At 43.6% G+C, this 23,631-nt stretch overlaps 2 protein-coding genes across 10 annotated transcripts in view; one reads left to right on the forward strand and one right to left on the reverse strand.

Annotated features, from left to right (window-relative positions):
- Nucleotides 1-13,072, reverse strand: part of PPP4R1 (protein phosphatase 4 regulatory subunit 1) — a 54,535-nt gene extending 41,463 nt beyond the window's left edge. For 2 of the 7 annotated variants that reach the window (XM_077352756.1, XM_077352751.1), the window contains exons 1-2: nucleotides 11,991-12,140; nucleotides 11,637-11,681 (exon numbers count right to left, since the gene is read on the reverse strand). In XM_077352756.1, the coding sequence (XP_077208871.1) occupies nucleotides 11,637-11,681; nucleotides 11,991-12,033 (88 nt within the window). In that variant the 5' untranslated portion in view covers nucleotides 12,034-12,140. Of the gene's footprint in view, nucleotides 1-11,248; nucleotides 11,295-11,442; nucleotides 11,462-11,636; nucleotides 11,682-11,990; nucleotides 12,141-12,244; nucleotides 12,425-13,051 lie in introns of those variants that run through there. The other 5 variants (XM_077352757.1, XM_077352754.1, XM_077352758.1 and 2 more) reach the window with 5 other exon arrangements.
- RAB31 (RAB31, member RAS oncogene family) overlaps nucleotides 12,691-23,631 on the forward strand; it is a 61,041-nt gene continuing 50,100 nt past the window's right edge. Inside the window, exons 1-2 of one of the 3 annotated variants that reach the window (XM_077352773.1) lie at nucleotides 12,691-13,198; nucleotides 13,956-14,047. Coding sequence is in view for 1 of the 3 variants with exons in the window: in XM_077352775.1 (XP_077208890.1) it covers nucleotides 23,207-23,245 (39 nt within the window). In the remaining 2 variants the exon portion in view is untranslated. Of the gene's footprint in view, nucleotides 14,048-22,859; nucleotides 23,246-23,631 lie in introns of those variants that run through there. The other 2 variants (XM_077352774.1, XM_077352775.1) reach the window with 2 other exon arrangements.

The following is a 23,631-nucleotide window of genomic DNA, read 5'->3' on the forward strand; positions in this document are numbered from 1 at the left end:
AAATAGGCTCTGTGGTATGGATACACACATTCCACATTAAACACAGAAGCAAAGAAGTCACTGAGCTTCTTTGTTATCTCCCCATATTCCTTTAGCAATCCCTTTATTCCTTTGCCATCCAAAGGCCCCCAAGCTCCTGATATATAATATTTATTGTCAAAATACTTTTAGCAACTTGCTATCCAAAACCTTTTCTACATGCCTAATTATTGAGTTGCATTTTTGTCAGAGCCTGTGAAGGAGCCTGTGGTTCTTCCAGTTCAATGCACTAGAGCAGTCTTTTAAAAAGAAGCCTCTTAATGTTTAATAGCTTCCTTGACTTGCCTAGTTAACTATACAGGCCTTCTTTTAGACTTGTCAAAACAACAAACAAGAAACACAGTAGCAGAAAAATACATTCCAAAAGTATACAAAATAGTATGTACAAAAAGTGGTGATTCTTATTAAAAACAAATAACAAACATATGCTATATAAACTGCCATTGATAATAACCCCAAAAGTCATTAGTTCATACTCTGCACCAAAGGCTGCTGGAAAATATTTTTCCTGTAGGTTTTTTCTTCCTCGTGGAAGTTTTCATGGAGTCACAAACATTGGCTGATGTGTCAATGTTCCAAGAGAAAAAAAGAGTCCTCTTATAAACAAATGAAGACCAACAGCATTCGTGGGTATGTTTACTGTTTTAAGAAATCGTTGTCAAGGGTCAGTTAGGAGTCACAAGTACATCTTGTTATTTCCATAGCATTGACAAACAATAACAATTCAAAACATTAAAAGGTGTTACAAAAGCACCTCACACTGTGAAAAGATAAGAGAACTCGTACTAACATCCAGTAGACCACAGCCTTGCATAAGAATATCCTAAAGCATGCTGTCTATTCTCAACCTTACAAACATCAGAGTGATGTAAGTACAGTAACTAATCTAACTCGTTGCAGCTGTCGGAATATTCTTGGCCAACACGGGAAAATGTAAAGGTGTACAACTTAATAAAGTTTTCTACTCATGCTGCACTAACCATAACAAATAGACAATCACATGTTGTCTCTCATCAAATAATGTCGACTCCTACATCTCTATATGCAAAGGGTAATATCAATAATGTTATCTATAACAAAATATTATACAAAAAAACTAGCTTCAAAGCCTGTTCTTAAGAATGGGCCTTGAAAGGGTCCCCTCCCCTGGCAGCTTAAGGTGGCTTTGGGCCGTAGCTGGATCATGTGGAGTGGGCAGGGCGAGCTCTTTAGCAGGCCCGGGACAGAGCTCCTTAGCAGGCAGTCAGCCAGCCAAGAGGCCTTCGTTAGGAGGCCCAGCTTAGAAGGCCAAGAGGCCCTCATTAGCAGGCCCTCCACCACGACCATTTGCCCAGGGCCCTCTCCCCTTACCTGCTGCTGGCTCCAGGCACTGAGGCACATCTGAGAGCAATGAGGTTAGAGTCCCAGGGACAGAAGGCAGGAGATGCAGGGGCAATCAGGGTGCAGCCAGCAAAGCTGATTGGCCCTATTCCAACTTGGACAGCCAGACACAAAAACTAACTTTTAAACTGATAAAGCTCCTACAGAAACTAATGCTAGCATCCATACAAGCTATGTTTAAGGTATACAACACAATAATCAATAAGACATCAAACAATTATGTAACACAGGTATTATCTACAAGTAACTGGCTAGGTCTAAAGTTAAACCATTAGGCCTAACTGTATTAAACTAAAATAATACAGAATTTGTTGTAATAGAATTTGGGGCGCCTTTTATCTCATATTTCCTAGGATTGTAATAAAACATTGAAAACTATCATTTTCAGTGCGACCAGTTTGCTTAAAGTGGCCTACTAGAAGGTCTTCTCAAATATAATTTCTTATCTGGGACATTTCTTATCTCACTATGCATGCTAACCTTGTTTAACTCGTGCATCCACATTCCTCACAATTTATTTTATTTGGGACAATGTGACTGTAATGTGATGGCAGTGATATGTAATGGAAATTTTGAGTTTAACTCCCTGGTCTTGAGATGAGATAGATGCCAGCGCAGCAATTCAGTTGCAGGAATGTTTCATACTTGTATGGAGACAGATGGGGCCAGCAGCAAATGGTGGGGTGGGAGCCGTTGATCACTGACATAGACAGTTTTATTTCTCCTATGTTTTTGTGAACCACAACTGAATTCAAGGGGACTGATTGGCTGTTTTGGCAAAGAATTATCATATGGCTGTATTTGGATGTGTGACATAGTTTACAATTTAACAGAATTAATTTTTTGCTTTATAATCTCACTGTTATGATGGTAGTTCACAGTCTGAGGAAGAGTGCTTGCACTCAAAAGTTCATGCATTGAATAAATCTTTGTTGATCTTAAAGGTGCTACTGGGCTCCCATTTCTGCTTGAAATCTTCATAATGTAAAAAGAGTTGGAGCCTTCTATATTCTAAAACCTCTTGGAATCAGATTAGCTTTACAATAATCTGACAATGATCTAACAGTGCTTTTTCTAACCTGTGGAATGCATTCTATTTGGGTTTCAAATTAATGTGGTTTTAAATAGCTTCCAAGCAACCTCTAAAACTCTGACTCTCGTGTTTCCCCTTCAGCTTCCTTTTTACTATTGCTCTTATTTTGTAAAGTTCACTCTTTTGAAATCAAATGTTAGTTTTGGACTTCAGGGCAAACTTAATCTATTGACCTGAATATTTTCAATTGGTATAACATCTAGATCTCTCTCCAAGTCTTGAGACCCATTCAAAACAAAGCCCAAGATCACTACCCCTCCGACTGGCTCTGTGATCAACTGTTCCAGTGTACAGTCATTTATGATGTCTAGGAATCTCATTTCTACAACATTATTCAAACATACATTTACTCTATCAATGTGAGGGAAGTCAAAGGCTCCCAGTATAACATTATTTGCTTTAGTCACTTCCCTTATTTCCATCTTCATCTCAAGATCACCCTCAAGGGTTTGAACAGGTAGGAAATAATTCCCCCCCCCTTTTAGATAATCCTTAGGACCCAATGAATACTTATTTAAAAGAATTCAAATTAAAACACAGGACCTTACTCTAATATTCTGTTCACTGTGGGAAGAGAAGGGCTAAGAGATCACATAATACAAAAACCATCAATACAATATATATTTTCAACAGAAAAAGGCCCAAAGAGCATTCCACATACTGCAAGCTTTTACTAACAAACTGGAAGTAACAGAAAAAAAGTTTGAGTCCAGTGGCACTTTTAAGACAAACAAAATTTTATTCTGGATATAAGCTTTTATGTACATACACAATTCTGCTGCTTCAGAACAACATGGCTATCCACCTGAATCAAAAAAGGGAGTCAAATACTGTTCAATTTTGCATGAATAATTGTGCAATGCCTCAAATATGTTTGAAGCCCCAGAGAATTGTATGTACCAGCTACCTAGCCCTATTTAGTTGTTTAACTAACCATTCTTTTAAGTAAAACTTTGACATATTTCAAATAGTGTAAGTCAGCTAAGAATGGCTGTGTAAATTTATAACACAGGCTTTCTCAATCAGGGTTTCATGAAAGGGGTCTGGAAGGGTCTCGACAATTGGGTGGTTTACATTATATATAAATTAAAATATAGTATGATATGCCCATATATGTTGATGTCGATCCACCCATCCCCAAATTAGCCAATAATGTACCTGGAGGTGGTGAGAAGGGAAGAGACCCTGGCTATACAAATCCTTGCTGGCTGAGGCTTGTGGTAGTGACTGGAGTCCAGACAGGTAAATACTCTTATTTTAACTTAACTGCAGGGAAGGTGATGGAGCAGTATAGGCCTGCCCCATCCATGTTTTTGCAGACTCCCACTGCAGACTGTCTTTAGCGAAGAGCAAACTGGTAGCCAGCTGATAGCACAGGTGCAGTTCTGTTAACAAATCATCAGAAAATATTTCTGTGCTGTCATTTCCTTTGCTTAGGGAGTGATCTGGTGATGTCACATTCAGAGTCTCTGGGTAATGTAGTTCTACATACATGTGACTTCTGGGGCATGGCAGGAATGTATGACCTGATGACATCATTTTTGGGGTTTCTCACAGCCTGAAAAAATATTTCAGGGGTTTCTCAATGGTAAAAGGTTGAGAAAGGCTGATCTAATGTAAGACGTTTATTTCCCTAATAGTTGGCACTTTGCCTAATTGAAATACAGTTTCAAAAACTTACAGACCCATCATAAGTCCTCCTTGGGTTGGTAACTAAATTGTACATTGGTGGCAAGTGAAGTCAGGCCAGTGTAACAATGCTGGCATAGAACTGGCCAGCATCAGAGGTGTGCCACACTCAGGACAGGACTAAACCCCTCCATACCCTGTGCTCCCCCTCAACACCAGCCACAACATTTTGTTTTTTACTAGCAAGTCACAGCTGACTTACAGCAACCCTGCAGGGCTTTCATGGCAAGAGACATTCAGAAGTGGCTTGCTATTGCCTGCCTCTGCATCATGACCCTGGTATTCCTTGGAGATTTCCCATCCAAATACTAGCCAGGGCCATGTTATGGTTTTATCTTGTTGCAAACTACCTCAAGCTGAGTGACCAGGAGTGGCTGTGAACACACACACACACACACACACACACACACACACACACACACACACACACACACACACACACACACACACACCTTAGCTTCCAAGATTTGATGAGATTATCTAGGTCAGCCTTATACCACCTCAAACCTGCAACCTCCCCCCCCCCCCAAAAAAAGAAAATCCTGAAAAGCCTATGCAACAAGGAAATCAAATGCCATCCTTCAGGCCTGCCCCCAAGTACCAGTGCAGCTTAGTATACTACCCAAGCCTGTAGACAAGCCCAGCAATACAATGGTGCTAATAATGACACTCCCAAAACTTATATAAAACCCATCATGCTACCTACAGCTACTCTGGCCTCATGTTATGGACTCTGAGCACACATTTTGGGGGGGGGGGAGGAATGTGGTGATAGCAACTCCAGGGAAAGGGCATGTAACACAACACATGGGCATTGAGTACAAACAGCCAAAAAAGAGAACAAATGCTGATATTGCATATATCTAACACTGTCATATTCAGAACTCTTTCAAATACAAACACCGCTAACTAGGTGTGCAAAGGACAACATACCAAGATAAGCAAAGGCCAATGCCCACACTGGGACTACTATAGATGTTTCACCCTGTTCTCCCACTGTGCATATTGTCTCCACAAACCTGTCCTGCAAAACAGCTATTAGCAGTAAGCATGAACAGTGCTGGGCAGGGGGGATGGCACTCTGCTACCATCCTCTGACCAAATTCACCATGCTGACCAAATTCTCTGTGATGCAAATGGAGGACAAAGGGAGCGCAATGGCAGTTAATGGTGATTACTAGCCACTCTCCTCCAACCTGCTGCTACTAGCTAAACATCTGTAGTGCCTGTAGCCATGAAGGAACAGAACTACACAGAACCCCAGCAAAACATGCAGACAGTTCCAATGCAACTCTCCATCATGAATGGGTAAGTGGCAGTCCAGCAGTTACATCATATTCTCAAAAAGGCCTTGTAGGAATACCACCCCACCCTCAAGGAAGAAAAGTGTGTAAACCTTACAGGAGTCCAACTTGCTCTTTGAGCTTACTTCAGAGTCCTTGTGAATATCTAGATGCTTCACAGCCATTCAAGAGAAAGAGATCCTAGGAAGGATGCCATTTCTAGTGGAGAGCCAAAGATACTGGAAAAACAACATGACCAACAGCTAAGCATGCATCCTATTTCTCTACCGTGGAGCTGTTCTCTCTCATCCTAGCAAACTGCTCAACAGATATTTGATTGACAAACATAGTTGACCCTCTCACAGGCATTCTGTGAGAGGAGGTTCTACCCAAGACTCTGCAGCTTGTCAGTGCAGCCTGAAAAGACACTGGAGCTTTGCCAGAAGAAAAAGACCAGTAGTCCCCTTAATTTGAATTGCCTTCAGATGTTTTGATGCTGTTCTATAGATGCTGCAGCTCTCTACAGCAGGGGTAGTCAACCTGTGGTCCTCCAGATGTTCATGGACTACAATTCCCATGAGCCCTTGCCAGCAAACTCTGGCAGGGACTCATGGGAATTGTAGTCCATGGGCATTTGGAGGACCACAGGTTGACTACCCCTGCTCTACAGCCATCTCTCTATTTGACTGGGAGCTGATACAATTAGACTCAGGTTCCACTTTCCCTGTTTATTCCTACTTGCAGCTGTCTTTGGCATGCAACTTAGAGAGGGCTGGGGAGTAATCCAATGTATACACAAGTATGTTCTTACAAGGGTGGGGGGGAAGGCGCACAACTTACATGGGTGGTGGCAAGCATGAAGCCTGCTAAGGCAACTAGAATCTGGTGGTGACAAGAAGCTCCTCAGTATGGCACACGGTTTACCAGCCAAAATGATTGGCATTGCAGGTAGCCAGTTGGTATGAGCAGCCTCTTACAGAATTCTATTTAACAAGGCAAAATGTCCACTGTGCTTAATATTCTGTCAAGTCTGTCTCAGGAATATACTGACGCAAAATTTGAATGAAAGTCCTTCCATTGAACTATGCCTCTCCGCATTTCCCACTTTTCTACATAGCTGGTGTCAAAGGCAGCACTGCTGAGAGATGCCCAATACCCTGTGCTGTGTCTTGCTCCTGTACCACCCAATCTGTTAAACAATTAGAGAATCACACCCAAATATACAGTGTAAGGCTTCTACCCCAGTTTCCTACTGCTGGAAAAAAGTAAACTGCAATTTCTTCCCAACACACCCTTAGCTTGAAATAAATTCACGGCTCCTCTTTGCCAGATGGGTGCCTTTCTAGAGCGATCTGCTGGAGGCATAGGATGTGGCAGGACTACTTTTTGTGAATGTGCAATTATGTGTTCCCATATTGCTGTCTCCTCTCTTTGCATTCCTATGCCTGGCTTTCAAGCCTCACTGTGCCGAAGACTTGAGCTCCTGAGCAGAAGTGTCTGGAAACATGCCCCTGCCCCTGCCAGAATCATCCCAACTTACCCAGGAGCCACAGAAACTCACACGTGCACCAGCAACTGGAACAATGGCAATGAAGAGAAATGCTGTCATAGCAGCAACACAGTATGGGCCTTGAAGGCTCCAATTCACCCACAACCAAGAGATGCCAAGCCAGTCAGGCTGTCAGCCATAACAAGAAAAAATACCTCAAGAGTAGTGATGCAGTATGGGCCTTTATCGACCACTTCAATCATTGCCAACAGCTGCCAGCAGTTTAGCCCAAATAGGGCAATAGGAGAGGAAAAGAGGTGCAGGTGCACCCAAAACCCTCCTGAGACTGCTAATTCTGGTAAGACTTCAATGGAATTGACTGAGCATGTGCAACTGCACTAGTTTCATAATGGGCTTTGAAGCAGATGAGTGAGGAGATAGCTGGCTTCTCTCTTCAGGCTGCACAGAAGGGACCCAGCTGACAGGAGGAAAAACCAAATGCTGTAAACCCCCTCCTCAGTTCTGAGGCTCTGCAAGTCTAAATAGGCCAGAAAACAATGTGATGGAGCTGCTGGTTGCTCTTGAACACTACAGGAAGTAATCCTAGGTGTTTCATCAGCACTTGCTGTACTAAGTGTGCTACACAGGCACATGAATGCTGAGGTTGGAGTAACCTCAATTCCTTCCCTGTGAATGTGTGAGCATTGCAAAAGAGAACTTGGCTGCAAGTAGAAACGAAAAGAGCTGGGGGGTTTTGTATCCCACTTCTTCCTACCCAAAGAAATCTCAAGAGTGGCTTGTAATCCCCTATTCTTCCTCTCTGCACAACAAATACCCTGTGAAGTAGGTAAGGCTGAGAGCTCTCTCAGAGGAAACGGTAACTGGCCGAAGGTCACCCAGCTGGCTGCATGTGGAGGAGTAGGGAATCAAACCCAGTGCCCCACAGATGCCACTCTTTAACCCAGGGATAGTCAAACTGCGGCCCTCCAGATGTCCATGGACTACAATTCCCAAGAGCCCCCTGCCAGTGAATGCTGGCAGGGGGCTCATGGGAATTGTAGTCCATGGACATCTGGAGGGCCGCAGTTTGACTACCCCTGCTTTAACCACTACACCAAGCTGGGTTCCCATTCATACAGGTTCCTGGAATACATTCATGTTAAGAACCCTATCAGTCATACCATACACATTCTTGCACAGGAGGGTAGTTTTTTTCTGTGGTTGGTATACTTTCCACATATGGGAAGCAACATTCTAAAATCAAGGGAGATGAGTACATTAGTATGACAAACAGTTGTTCGTCTACACTGTTTATTTCACTAGGCTTTAAGAAAAAGAAGAAAGCTTCAGATGGGAGTATATATCAGGCAAGGGAGGCTTGAAGCACAACTGTTAACTTATATACAGCAACAACCTCAAAATCTCACCAGAATGTGGTGCAAAATCCTCTAAGGCAGCTGTCCCTAACCCCCCGTCCGAAGACTGGTCCCGGTCCGTGGCTCCTCCTCGTCCTCCTCCCCAGCTGCTGCCTCAGGGGCTGCCCTTCCACTCTGCCGCAGGCTCACCTTTGGTGCTCTCCGGTGGCTGCCATGGCTGGGGCTCCCCTTCGGCGTGGCACTGTGCAGCTGTTGCTGGCAGCACCCCCCAGGGGACAGCGGGAAGTCAGGGGTGCCGGCGGAAAAGCAAGCAGAGCAGGGGCTCAGGCGGCGACGTCGCTTGGCAAAAGATTACCCCCCTCCCCAGGCCTCAGTAAAATTGTCAAGCGTTGACCGGTCCCCGATGATAAAAAGGTTGGGGACCACTGCTCTAAGGGAAAATATTTAGGTTGTAGAAGTGTCAAGTTTAAACTCTTCCCCTAAGGTAACAATGCCCCTCTTCTGCTCCCATACTCAATGATCACTGAGCAAGTCACTTTTCTTATGAAGAAGTATATTTAAAGTGTTTGCTTAGCTAGATTTACATAACTAATCATCTTTCTCCTAGAAGCAATAGAAGAATTTTAGCTGCTTACAATATTTAAATACAGTTAACATTGCCATCTTAAGCAGAAAACAAGAACAGACTGCTGGACTTTTATCAGAAACACTGATGAATAAGAGAAAAGCTGCAAAATAACATGCAATGCAAGTGGTTGCTGGTTTCTCCACTGCTATAATTAAAATATTTGCCTTGCTAGCAGTTTACATAAGAACTTGAAGGCTATGGATTCACTCAAGGATTTTTATTAAATTATCATAAACTATCATAAACAATAAATTACCATAATTTACTATGTTTTAAGTGTGTTGATAAAACTACAGTGAGGCTGCACCTAAAATAAACTACACTGTAGCCTTAGACATCAGCTTCTTACAAGGAATTCAGCTTACTGGACTGTCAATATGTCATTTATGGCCAGCTTAAGGAAGCTTAATCCTCAAAGCCATTGGTGAAAATCAGATCTTTTGGCAATTCATTTAATTGTATGAAGGGACAAGACAGCTGCACTACCCCAGGAACACACAGGGGACAAAGTTCAGGATGAAACATGTAAGAACAAGAAATGAAGTGTTCTCAGATGCAGAACTCTGGCACAAAAAAGACTCCTACAGGAAATGAAGCTAATATAGAATCTAAACACTTCAATTGCTCATTGAAAGGTACTTCTTTTTTTGACAAAACTTTCCCATTATGGCCTTAATAATCAAGAAATTAAAGGCATGAAGATTCCTATTACAAGCATTGCTTCTTGTGAGCAGTAAAAGAGCTGCATTGCAATGAATGCTACAGCACAGCTTATGATAGAAATTAAGCTTTGCTTGCATATCATGTCACCCTCACTAATCTTAAAAGATTTAGAGCCTCACAGGAGATATTCTGTCTGAGAAAGTAGTTCAATACAAGAGATAACTAAATGTATATCTATGATGATGAAGACTCTGTTCACAAGGAAAAAGTAATTGGATGTAGGAACCAAGTTTTTATATTATCCAGGTGCCTTATTCTAATTCCCCAGAGCACCTTTTATATCACAGAATTCAAAGAATATGTTATACCAACACACCTGCACTGACTGGTGTTTTTTTGTTAAACATAAAAAATGTAAATCACATTTACATTATTAGGAATTAGAGAAATATACTTAATTACATAAGTGAACTTCACATGCATGTTCAAATTATTCAAGTAAATGCTAAACAATTTATCCACCTTGATATTATTCATTTTAACAGGCAGCAGCTCTCCAAATTCTCAACTACTGAATACCATGGATCAAATGTTGATGCCTTGGTGACTTAACTGGGATGCAGCTGGAAAACAGGCTTTTCATTGGATCCCCACAGCATTATGGTGGTTCCATTGCAGCTCACAGGCTTTCCACGTCTTTCCAAAACCTAACAAAAATAGAGTCCAATAGCACCTCTATTTTTGTTATGCTACTTCAAATCAACATGGCTACCCACTTGAATCTTTCCCAAATCGACTTAACTACAATATTTAGAGCAACTTTTCAGCAAACAGTGGATTGCACCAATAAGGACAGTCACATCCAGATCTTCCTGATCCTAACTATATCAACACTATTTCCCTTGAACCAGTCACACACAGTCCCCCACTACTACTAGAAGGCTTTGTTTTAAGCTGACAACAAAAGGGGCTAGACGCCTTTTAAAATGAAAGCCAGCAATTCAAATAACTTGATAGTTTATTGTTATAACAATGTGTTTAATGCCAATTTTTAGAAAACCCCCCAAAAAAGCACACTGGCAGAAAAGCTGCCATAGGATAACAACAAACATAGGGTAAGCTGCCTTCTGGAAATTTCATTGTCACTATACTCTTATCAGCAACTGGAGAAAACCACAGACGCCCATCACTGCATGTAAGGAAAACACCCTACTTTCAATCCCATCCCATTTATTTAAAATATTAATATCTGGCATTACTGCCAAATTAGCCACTGCCATACATTACTTTTTTAGCCATCTCTAGTTCTCATTTCAGTAACCTCTCCAAAAGTTAACAGAATTTGAAAAAAAAAAGCTAGAGGACACACAATACCCTTTGAGTGATACTACAGAACCCTCTGTAAAGTAAATAAAACATTACCATTTTCTCCTCTGCTATTGTTAAACTTTAAAGTGCAACATGACTAAAAATCTCATTCATCAGAATAACAGCACAACCAACCCATCCAACTCATGGCTTTCCCCATTTCCACTTCCTGCTTTCCAGGCACGTAAAAGAAAAGATATGCAGGACCAAAAACTTAAAAAAAAACAAAACAAAACAAACCCCTGTGTAAACCATACACGTAAATGTTCATATGTAGGGTAACGAGCAAGGACAGCTGAGCATGGCTGCTTCCTCCCACAATGCAACTTGGGCCTCCATGCTATCAAGCCATTTATTCACTGAAGCAAATCCAAGTGAGCGCCAGCCATACGCGCGCGCGCGCTCAATCCGTCTCTCTCCCCACCCTGCCGTACTTTATAGAAAGCACCCCGAGACCGGGGAGCGACGGGCTGCATCTCCGCATTTCGCGCCAGACCCAGGACACCCAGAGTTTCCGGGTGGGTGTGGAGTGGGGCCACCCCAGCCCCTCCACCCTCCTTGGAGACGGTGAAGGTGTAGCCGTATGGGAGGGGGGAGGAGGAAGAGGGAAACTGCTGGCGCTACTTACATCCGTCTATCTCCTCCTGCAGGTCTTCCTGGAGCAGCGACAGATCTACATGCACAGAAGGAGAGAGAGACCCACAATGTGAGCGGGAGCAGGAGGGCCCCTGGATCGAAGCCCTGCGTCGGTGTGCCTCTCCCGGCTTAGAGAGCCCTTCCGTTCTCCCCTTTGTAGAAACGAGAGCCCTTACGCCACCGTACTCTCCTCCACCGGCACGTAAACTCTCTCCCGCACACCCCACCCCGGCAACATCCTACAGCCCCCTCCTCACACTCATGCTGCTGGGGGGGAGGGGACGCGTGCATCTGGCAACAAATCCCACAAGCCCGTCCTACCACACTCTCCCTCACACACACACACCCGCACACAGCGCGAGCGAGCGAGCGGCCAGCCACAACAACATCCCTTCCCACAAGACTCCTGTGCCATACTTTCCCGTCACTCTCGCGCCTGCACGCCCCGCACAGTAACAGGCCGAAGTATTAATTGGAGAAAGCGGGGATCGGCTGACCGGGGGTCGGAGGGGGGTCGCTTGAGGAGCTGCGCCCGAGGAGGCTCTCCGGCGCTGCGCTGGGACGGGGCAGGGGGGCGGAAGGGAGGGAGGTGCTACCTACCCGCCATGTTTCTGTAAACCTCCCCACCCGATTCCAGGGGCTACATTGACCCCGCCGTGGTAGTCGGAAAAGGAGGTTTCTGAGGCAAGGGGGTCGGTCGAGGCGGCGGGCGGAGGCCTTGGGGCCCGGGCGGTGTTTCCGGGCGTCCCCGGGAGAGCCGAGCGAGCGAGCGAGCCAGAGAGGGAGGGGTCTGAGCTGGACACACACACACCCGAACGGCTGCCCCCGCCTCCGCCTGGGAGGGAAAGAGGGCGAGCCCGGCACGCAGGAGGCTGGGGAGCTGCTCGGCTTGGCCCTCGCTTCCTCTCTCTGACTCACGAGCCGCCTCTGTCGGGCGCAGCCCGGGAACCGCTCGGCCCGGCTGGTGTGGCCCGGCCGCAGCGAGCGAGCGAGGGAGGGAGGACGGAGGGCAACTTCGGCAGCGCTGCTCTTGTTCCCTCCCCAACTTGTGTCTGGCTTTCCCTTGACCCTGAACCGCCTTGCCTAAACTTGACTCGGGCGCCGTGGTTTCTAGCCGTTTCCCGCACCGCACCATGGCAGGCTGGGCTGCTTTCGAGTTCACGCATCGGATTTTCTGCTATTACTTTCCTTCTTCCTTTGCTCTGGCGGTTCTTTCTTTCTTTCTTCCTTCCGCCAGCCAGCCATTGTGGTCTCCTCTCCCTCCCTACCTGGCGCTCTTTTCAATTTGACTGCCTCTCCTCTCTTTCATAGCCCTCAGCCATTCCCCCTTAGGATTACTGCAGCTGCTATTTCCATACATGATCTGCTTAAAAATAATAATTGGGGAATCTCCAAAACCGAACTCACTATTTGAATTGTAGCTGAACTATTGTTTTGGGATGCCAAGTGGTGCCTTGAAGTCTGACTTACAGCAGAATATGGATCATTGTGATGTCATTCCTTAAAGACTTCCTGGGGTGATAATTCCAGAGTTGGTGTCATATCGCAACAAAGGTGGTAGTTGTTGATATGCATGCTTCATTTTGTGACTCTTTGTAAAAGTGTATGCATATGGTGATAACTTTTTTGTGCAGAAATGTTGAAGTTAGCCATATAAAATTGGGCTTTTGGAATGCAATCTACAAAGGGATTACTCTGTTCAAGACATATTTGATTTGGGTTGATTTTCATTATGTGTGTACACATGAGCAAGAGATAAGCAGTATTCATTGTTTTCCCTAACCTTGGTGGGATTTGAGGTGAATTTATTGTTTTAACAAAAAGTAGCGAAGAATACAAGGTGGAAATCCCATCCAGATTTTATGTCCTCCATCAATTCAATCAGTTGAGTGACTCCACTGCAGTCCTACCTGCTGCCTACAATATATAGTTGACACAGATCTGGTTCATAGGATTGTATTATAGAAGATACTGTGATAATTAATACTAGTTTCAAAAGTGCTGTATAAATCCAGGTGTTCTCAAGTGATGTGAGGAAAACAAAGAATTTTCCATAGTCAACAGTAATATATTTTGTTACATAGTTAGCTGAAGAGATGAATAATTGATACAAAAGTCCACTAACATTGCTATCTATATAATATTCTAAGTAACGTACTTGATTCGATTAATTCACTTGAGGATGGTATTAACACTTCTTATTCAATCATTTGCTAGAGCAACACATGAATTAGATAACTGTAACCATTGAAACATCAAGGGATCAAATATGTTGAATCCTCTGCCTCTCCCATTACTTTTTCTGCCACAGTCAGAAAATTGACTCACCTTGCTTCCAACGGCTAGTGGTGAAGGAGGACATGATGTGTCCTACTCCTCTTGTTGCCACCATCCAGATCTAAGGTAAGTGCCAGAGATGCTGGCAGCACCTCTGGAGCTCAGTTTGCTTCTGGCCACCAACAATGTAAGAGGAGACAATGAGCACATCCTGTACCTACTGTTACCTCCCAGACCTGTGCCACTGCATCTGAACTGAGCCCCTGCAATGCTGCTGTGCCTCAGCTTGCACTTATAATGAGAGGCATTAACTATTTTGGGTGGCAAAATACCATATGGAACCTTTCAACCTGTGCCTTAAGTGCAGACAGGAGCCTGTCTCTCCCCCAGCCCTAAGAAACAAAAACATACAGGTAATTGTGTCCGTTTTTATACATCTAGATACCCCATCAAGTGAGGTTTCACCAACTAAAGCCCATACTTACTGCTAGGCTTTCTGTTTTCTGAGTTTATTGTGGAGAATTGATCTAGGTAGCACCTGATCTGCACTATCTGTACTTTTTAAAAGCCCCATGAAATTACAACTGCGAGAAATTTTGATTGTATTTTCCAAAATGCACCGTTTTGGAGTCTCTACTAATCTTACATCAAGATATTTGGTGACTTGCTAATGCAAGATTTTGAAGACTGAGTCAGAACCAGTTCTTATGTTACCAGAGTGGTATAGCTGCCTTCTTAGCCCATGGCTTCATTTCATGCTCTTCCAGTAACATTAAAATGAAGAAACTAAGGTATGTAGAAACTAAGGTTGCCAAACTCCATGTGGGACCTGGCATCCTTCCAAAATTACAATTCATCTCCGAAATACAAAGATCAGTTGCAGTGGCAGCTTTGCTAAGGTCCCTCCCCACTGCAGGCTCTGCCCCCAATCTCCAGGAATTTCCCCAGCCCAGAGTTGGCAATCCTAGAATCAATGACATGGTTGTTTCTCATGTCAACAGGATACACAGCTGTGGAAAGTAAACAAGTTATTGCTGTCATAACTATGTGTTCTAACATAACAGGAGCTGGTAACCAATCCATGCAGTTTGACATGGGCCATTGGTTATTCGGCCAGTGTCCAAATTGTCCATCTGTTCCACTTAATATTTCTGGTAAGGGCTTGGAGGAGGAACTGGTCTCATGGCTTAAGTGCCACTCGGCGCTTAACACCCACTCAGGTGGCTGTCCCGCCCCTGAGTGCCACCTCCACCAACCGGCTTGCCTGTCCAACAGTCATCCAGTCACCTTCCATCCCCCACCCCTGACTACTTCTATTTCCCTCCAAGGATCAAAGGCTGCAGATCCCTGCCATATGAGAGCTTCCCCTGCTGGTGAGTTCCCTACTTGGGACCTCCAGCTTGCAGCCTTTCCAGGTCCTGGGGGGTGGGGAAAGAGGCCATCCGCAGTTCTTCCATGCCTCCCCATCTAGCACCTATTGTATTCCTGAATGCAACTGGCTTTGCCTCCAGTAGTTATATAAGATTTAAATTAGCAACATGCACCTATTAGTAGTATTTATTGATAGATCTGAGGTATAGATGATTAATTGGAGCCAGTGTAGCTGAATGTACAATGTACTGTTAATTATCTGTAATCTACATATCTTGATTAGCACCTGTAGTAGACTCTTGTAGAAAACAAGGTTTCTCTCATAATGTATCACAATGAAAGGATATTTTGTACAGAATACCCTAAGTGTACAGAATGCAATGCTGTGTTTTAAGGATATCATACATTCCAAATGTTCTCATTTTTAAGGTCCCTGCAAAAAAGGACAAATTAACTCTGATTTCTCCTGAAAGATCTATATTAAGATGTAGCATTTATTATTTATTCAAACCAGGAGGGGACTTGATAATCTATCAGAAATAATTTAGTAATTTCTCACATTCCTAGTAGGTTAAGAACAATTTTGGAAATGTATTACCTATTCATTTTGTTTGGTATTGTATGTTCCTCCTCTCTTCTATCCTCACAATAACCCTGTGAGGTAGGTTGTTGACAGAGGGTGGTTGGCCCAGGACCACCCAGTGAGCTTCATGGCAGAGTGGGGATTTCAACCTGGGTCTCCCTGGTTTGTATCTGACATTTTAATCACTTCTCCACACAATGAATCTAACTATAAATAGATAAGCATTTAAACATGCTCAGTTTTGAGCCTAATGAGATCAGTAGGCTTACCTAGGTTTAACTGTGTTTTGGACTGTTGCCAGTATGTTTGGTACCGTAACCATTATCAGTAGAGAGATTAAAGTCCTGTTCTTTAGAATGCTTACTTCAAGCATATAAAGACATGTGAGCCATTTGCTGAGCTACACTTGAAGCAGAGAACAGAGAAAAACGTGTTTGGATTTAAGAAAGATCAGAGGCTATCTTTTAAGGCTATGCTGGGAGGGAAGTATGTCAGGGGTCAATATTACGTCTCATAGTTCTTTTTCCTTAAGGGTTAGAGCAAGTGGCAAGAACTGGAGCAGGACAAAGGAAGACAATTGACTGCTATTTATCTCTTATTAGTCGCTGTGCAGGTAGATGTTACAACCCTACCATGACAGTCAGCTATTCCTTGGGTACCAAAAGTCATAGAATCATAGAGTTGGAAGGGGCCATACAGGCCATCTAGTCCAACCTCCTGCTCAATGCAGGATTGGCCCTAAGCATCCTAAAGCATCCAAGAAAAGTGTATCCAACCTTTGCTTGAAGACTTCCAGTGAGGGGGAGCTCGCCACCTCCTTAGGCAGCCTATTCCACTGCTGAACTACTCTGACTGTGAAAAACTTTTTCCTGATATCTAGCCTATATCGTTGTACTTGTAGTTTAAACCCATTACTGCGTGTCCTCTCATCTGCAGCCAGCAGAAACAGCATCCTGCCCTCCTCCAAGTGACAACCTTTCAAATACTTAAAGAGGGCTATCATGTCCCCTCTCAACCTCCTTTTCTCCAGGCTGAACATTCCCAAGTCCCTCAACCTATCTTCATAGGGCTTGGTCCCTTGGTAAACTAGAAGAAACCACTGGAGAGAATCTATCTGCTATAATTACATTTTTTTTCAAAGTTCATATATTTGTGGACTAGGTCACTATGTATAGTAAGTGCATACTGTCTTTTGAACCAGATTCAAGTCCAATAGCACCCTATAGACAAGCAAGAGTTTCAGGGCATAATCTTCCAACAGTCATTGCTCTCATCCTCAGATACCTTTATCTGATGAAGGGAGCTCTGACTCCCAAAATATTGTTAGTCTCTAAGGGGTAACTGACTGGAATCTCATTTTTCTATGGCAGACCAACATGGCTGAAACTGTTAAATGCTGTATGTGTTATTCCGCTATGCAATTACTATACAATTTCACATGTTAGTGCACTTGCTTTGTTTCCATTCTGTTTTAGAAATATGCAATCGAAATCCCATTGCCTTGTTTATTGTCCCATCCTTATTGATTGTATTTACTTACATTATGTTTGACTTCGTGAGAAAGACGGTCTAGAAATAAAGATTCACTTTCCCATGATGAACCTTAGATTTCTTGGGCATTCCTTCTTGCCTCTGCATACTCACATCTTCCTGTTCTCTGGGGGCCATTTAGTATATTAGAAGTGCCAGTTTATTAAGTCCTTTTTCTGGGCTCTACTGCCATCCATCAAGAAGGATGGGAACCAGGAATGGGGCCTTTGTCAGTTGTGTCACCACACCTCTGCCTCGTCCAAGAGAGGTTTGCCTGTTGCTTTAATTACTGGTATTTGGGAATCAAGGAAAGATGTTATTTAATTATATATTCTGCATAACATTTAATTAGCCACAGGGTATATATGCCACAGCCAATTAGTGCTCTCTTGTACATGCATGCATATCATTTGCAGACACATGCTTGTTGCATTTACAGTTTGGGATGTAGTTTTAATATGTTCTGTAATGTGTACAGGCATGGGCTTCAATGAGGTCTCCTGGATAGCTCAGGCAAACCTGATCTAATCAGATTTTGGAAATTAAACAGGGTCAACTCTGGCTAGTATTAGGATGGGAGACCTCCAAGGAACAGTACAGTCGTGATGCAGAGCCAGGCAATGGCAAACTTTCCCCTTCTGGGGCCTGGGCTCTGCCCTGACAGTCCTGCTGGCTGCTCCTGAGGTCTGCCTTGAAGTGCACAGTTCTACCTTCACTCTGGATACCTGTGCCTTGACTATTGCCACTGCAGCTGGTGAAAGGCTTCATCCTCCATGAGTAAGCAAATGAACATATTCCAGAAATACTGTGAACTTGGAGAGGCCAACATTTTCTTGAGATCCCTGTGATTGTTGCTGTACTATGGAAGAATCGGCTAAATGTTTTTCTATGGGACACTACTGTGAAATTTAATTGCCAAGTAGTCTTAACTTGATTACTTAGTTTCATATTTGCTAAATCAATTGAAGCTATAATTTGGAGCATTACTTTTAGATTTGGGTTATGGAAAATTTTGTCATTCATTTACTTCTGCAGAATGCACTTATGACAACACTTTTATTGACTAAGCATTTCTAAACTAATTTACAGCTGAAGGGCTGGCTGGCAATACGCATCTTTTTTTTTTTTTTACAACTCTTTGGCAATGTTCAAAGTGGCTGGCTGTAAAAGAAACCTGTTATCTCTCCTTGGCAATATGCACAATACAAGCCTGTTACATTTTAAAAGGTCTTTAGAGTTAATTTAATGACCTTTTCATACTCTTTACAATGTTCAACGTAATAGAAAGGAAAACGTGGGGCTGCTTTCTTTTCAGCTGCTCCATGAACAGATATAAGAAAAGTTGCAGCCACATTAATATCTTTATTCTCTCATCCTCCAATATCATCTTTATTGTCTGCACTTACTGGGCATATCTAGCCTTGTTACCTGAGATCCTTCTAAAGGGGGTTATTTATTCATTAGATTTCTATGACCACCCCTTCCAGCATAGCCAGCTCATGTCGATTTACAAGCTGGGAACTTTGGTATGCAAAACACATGCACTATCACTGTTATTTTATTAATATTTCAATATTTTGTAGGTTTTTTCCTTTTAAAAAAAGGAAAGCCTTCAAGAGAGTGATACATTATGAGGCAAGTCTTTACAAACAGAAGGCAGGAAAAGGTAATAAAGGTAGAACTTGTTTTTCTTCAGTTTTCCCCAGACATCCAGACTGAAATATGACAGATTCCTCAAAAATGTTTCCCAGACCACAGTTCTTTGATTGCAGAGAAAAAGAGGTCATGCTAGTTCCTGGAACAGGCAGAGACTCTGCAACTCTCTAGTACAGGGGTAGTCAAACTGCGGCCCTCCAGATGTCCATGGACTACAATTCCCAGGAGCCCCTGCCAGCGAACGCTGGCAGGGGCTCCTGGGAATTGTAGTCCATGAACATCTGGAGGGCCGCAGTTTGACTACCCCTGCTCTAGTATGACTGTATTTGTGTGTGTTTATGTATACAAGAAAGATTGGCATTATGTTTATCCCTTATCTTCTTTCATCCAGATTTTTATATTTATTGGACAAATGGCATTTACTAGTCTTGTTTTTGTTCTCTTGCTCATAATAATATTTCTTGTACTTCTTGTCTTTGGCTTCCAGAAGATATAACTCTGCCATGTTTCTGAAATACCTAGTATATCTTAAATTGTTTGAACACCAAGCATTCCATTTTGGCTCAGACTTCTAAGATTGGCATATATAGATATGCCACACGGAACTTGTGGAGCCTTTCTTTCCTCCTCCCTCTGTCTGCTTCTCATATCAGTATCTCTCTTCTTCCCTCACATCTTCTCTTACACTTTGTCTCTCTTTCTCTCTTCCCATGCCTACAGTCACTCCTTTTTCTCCCTCCCTACCTCTATCACTCTTTCCTATCCCATCCTTCTCTTTCTTTCTCTCCCCTTAACACGTATTTGGACCCCACTTTAAAGAATACCAACATTTTATTCCACCTGAAAACTGTAATGGGAGACCACTTCTTCAACAGGGCTCTAAACCAGGGAAGCTTCAGTGGGAATAAAATGTTTGCTAGTACCTGATGGGATCATTTGGTGGATAGCAGAAATCTGGGTAAGTAGCAGGAAGAAGTAGCCAGTCTACAAAAAGATACAGGTCAATTTTAAGTCCCAACATTGGAAAGCATGAAAAGAAGCAAATTAACACACATGTAGCCCCAAAAACAACAACAACAACAAAACAGACAAAAGAATCAAGCTGTTGTGGTTGCTGCTCCCCACCCATGTGGATATAGTAGGGGGCATGAGGTTGATACTGCAGTGGAGGTACCTCTTATTTTGGTGGTTTGGCAGATGATTCATAGTCATCATTGTGCTGCCAGTTCCTTCTACCTTGCCTGCAGTCCCATTGCCTCTGAAACTTGTAAGGAAATGTGGCAATGACAGGGCTCCTGGAAGCAGCAGTTCCTCCTTTCGCTTGCTTGTTGTGATAACACCACCAGTGCCCCCTGCCTGCATTCTCAGTGCCAGAGAGGTGGAGATGTTGGGGATTATATTTTGTCTTTTTACCCCACCTGTAGCATTACTGCCTTTGAGGCTGCTGAGGAGAGGTGTGACTTGTGGCAGCAGCTCCTATTCTGAACACATGGAGAGAGCCATTTGGAGGGGGGGATTAAGGATTCCCCATCAGTTTGGGGTAAGTTCTTAGGTGTTTCAGCAAACCTGATGAGTGCCCCAGGTTTGCAAAAAGTTCGTTTTTCTTTCCACCTGGCCCCCATTCATGGAATTATCTGCAAATTTAACCAGGTTAAGAATTGGATACTGTTTTCGCCTTTTAGCACTCCTCAACTCCCTCAGCTCCTTTGTTGCCATACATGGCCTTCTCTTTCAGTATTTCCTAATGGATGGTGAACTGGAAACAGGAGAAGAACAGGGACCGTTGGATTTGATGCTGGTTCACATACTGGGTAGTCTGCAAGTGTTCCAGATTCTGGTGATCAGTGTGTGAACTGCCACTGGGTGCTGGATCCCTTCCAGATAGTGCCTCCAAGTCTTGAATGCTACCTTGATTGTAATTTCCCTTCCCAGATGGTACAATTCCTGCCCGCATCCATGAGCTGCCTTGAATAAAAGGCATGGCAGTCCTATCTATTTATTTGTGTTTATATACTGCCCTCCCAGGGTGGTTTACAAAAAACATTAGATGAATAACAGAGTACAAAATAAGCTTGTCAGCGATCTTAACATCAACAAGCATAGTATAACATATTAAGTTCAGGTAACTATATCAACAATCTTAATGTTCAATGATCATAACATGTTCAGATAAACATTTTGTCCACAGTCCCAGAAAGTATGCTTATCTGGATAGGAGTCGGTGGGAGCCCAATAGATGCTACTGACCTTGACCAAATGCCTGGTGGAATTGAGTAATTTTGGGCTAATACTGCTCCAAGCATAGTGTTTGAGGCATCTGCCTCTATAACGAATGGCAGGTTCAGGTTACAAAACCCGAGTACCAGACTCACGGAGAATCAAGCTTTTAAGGCTTAGAATCTCTGTTGAACTTGAGAGACCAGCTGAAGGGCTCCCAGGGTTGCCACAGAAAAGTTAGTGGGATTGCCAATGTTGTGAAATCCAGGATGAATTGATGGTAGTAATTGGCAAAGTGTTCTCACTTCCCAATGCTTCCCCCAATGGGTCTGCTGCCAGATCTAACTGCTGAGGGGGGGGGGGGGTTCTGTTGATGTGAGGCTCAATACTTCAGCTTCCTCCTCCTTGGTGGTAGCTGGCTGCAACCCTAGTTTTAATACATTTGTTAAGGAATAAACTTTAAAGGTTTCTAAGTTATTTCCTGCATTGTGTTTTTTAAAAGTTACTACCATTGAAAAGTCAGCTTTCACAGAACAACAACTAGAACCAATACCAAACCATCTCAAGCACTCAGCTGTGCAAAGATACCACCCACTACTAGGGATAGCTATACAGTCATTACAACTCCCCCCCCTTAATTAAACTAATAACTTTGTTTAGTTTTTATAGCACCCTTCCAGCTGAGCTGGCTCAGGGCGGTGTGAGGAATGATACTGAAGAATGCACATAATCTCTAAATAGAATTATCCCAGAATTAGAACTGATTTCCAGATTAGAGATCAGGTTCCCTGGAAAAAATGGAAGGTAGACTCATGGAGAATCAAGGGTTTAAAGCTTTGGAATGTCCGTTGAGTCTCCGGAGACCAGCTGAACAGCTCCTAAGGTTGCAACAGGAGTCTCAGTGGGATTGCCAGTCTTGTGAAGGGTAGTAATTGGAAGGTTGATTCTATCATCCCTCCCTTTCCCAAACACCAACTTTCAGGGCTCCATTCCCAAAACTCTGTGGATTTCCCAACTTGGAGTTGGCAGCCCTACTCCATGCCATGGCCAACATTTCTAGACTTCAGCTGGCTGTTTCAGATCATAAAAGTGGTGGGAGGGTGAGACTCAACTTGCCTCCCTTCAAATCCAGGCCTTTACATGCCAGAGTTTCGGAGAAATAAAAAAAAACTGTTTGTGAAAAATCCCCAATCTTGTGTAGACTCAAATATGTATGCATAGGGTGCAGCAATTCAGTTCTCTCTTTAACAGTAAGTATATTTGCAATTCTGTTTGAACAAAGTTTTTCAATTGAACAAATATGCCAAAGATACTATGTGATATTTTCCAAAATATATTTTCCCTAAAGGAGGTTGAAAATGCACCTGTAATACAGGGAAATTTTTTCAAACACTTTTCTTTGTACAAAATGTTAAAAAATGCTTCAAAATTGGTTTTGCTTGAATTTGCCACTTTTTAAAGTGTGTTTGGAATTCAGGTTTTTGTTTACTTGGGCTATTCCCCATTCATGCACACACCCCTTTCTATTGAGCTATCGAACAATCGTTCAGACGGAATGTGCGAAGAGAAAAATGGGCGGGAACTCTACTTCAGTATATTGTAAACTGCTGGATTTGTGTCTTCCTCGCTGCCTGGAAATGCTCAGGCAGCGGCACCAGAGCAGAGCCCTAAGAATGCAACCGCATCTCCCGAAATATGCTGAAGCGTAGATATTTTGTTCGTGTCGGGTTTGGGTGAGGAAAACAGCAAAAAGACGCGAGGAGGAGCTGAAGCCGGGCCTGTGCTCATGTGACCGGTGGCGGCTAAGGGCTGCGGCTGCCCACAAATAGCCGCGACTGCTTTCCCTCCGTTCCGCGGAATCGGGCGCTGTGAGGGAGTCGAGGGCTTTGGCTCCTCCGGAGGATGCGAAGCCGTTGCGCCCCAAGCAGATGATGGCGATACGAGAGCTGAAAGTCTGTCTGCTTGGAGTGAGTAGCGACAAGGCGGCGGCGGGACGTGTGTGTGTGTGTTTGGGTGTGGGGAAAACGTTGCAGTTGTTAGGCGGTAAAGCGCCGCGCAGATTAGGAGGAAGAACGGAAGGATGTGCACCCTGAGCAAAGCCGGTGGCCAGCCAAAGGGCTTTCTTTGTCTTTCCGTTCCTCCCGGCTCACACTTGGCCAGATGTGGGCTCGCTTTAGGCTTGGCTTGATCGCTCCCCCTCCCCCGGTTCTGCTTTCAGAAGCTTTGGCGAAGGCGGAATTGTGCAATCTGATGGGCCCGTGGACAGGCATTCCCCTCCCCAGCCTGGAATTTCTCCCCTGCTTCATTTCACCAGGTGGAGAGTGAGAGATGGAAAAAAGCCTGCCTCGGTGCC

Source organism: Paroedura picta, chromosome 9 (genome assembly GCF_049243985.1).
Source record: "Paroedura picta isolate Pp20150507F chromosome 9, Ppicta_v3.0, whole genome shotgun sequence".
In the NCBI taxonomy this organism is placed as follows: domain Eukaryota; kingdom Metazoa; phylum Chordata; class Lepidosauria; order Squamata; family Gekkonidae; genus Paroedura; species Paroedura picta.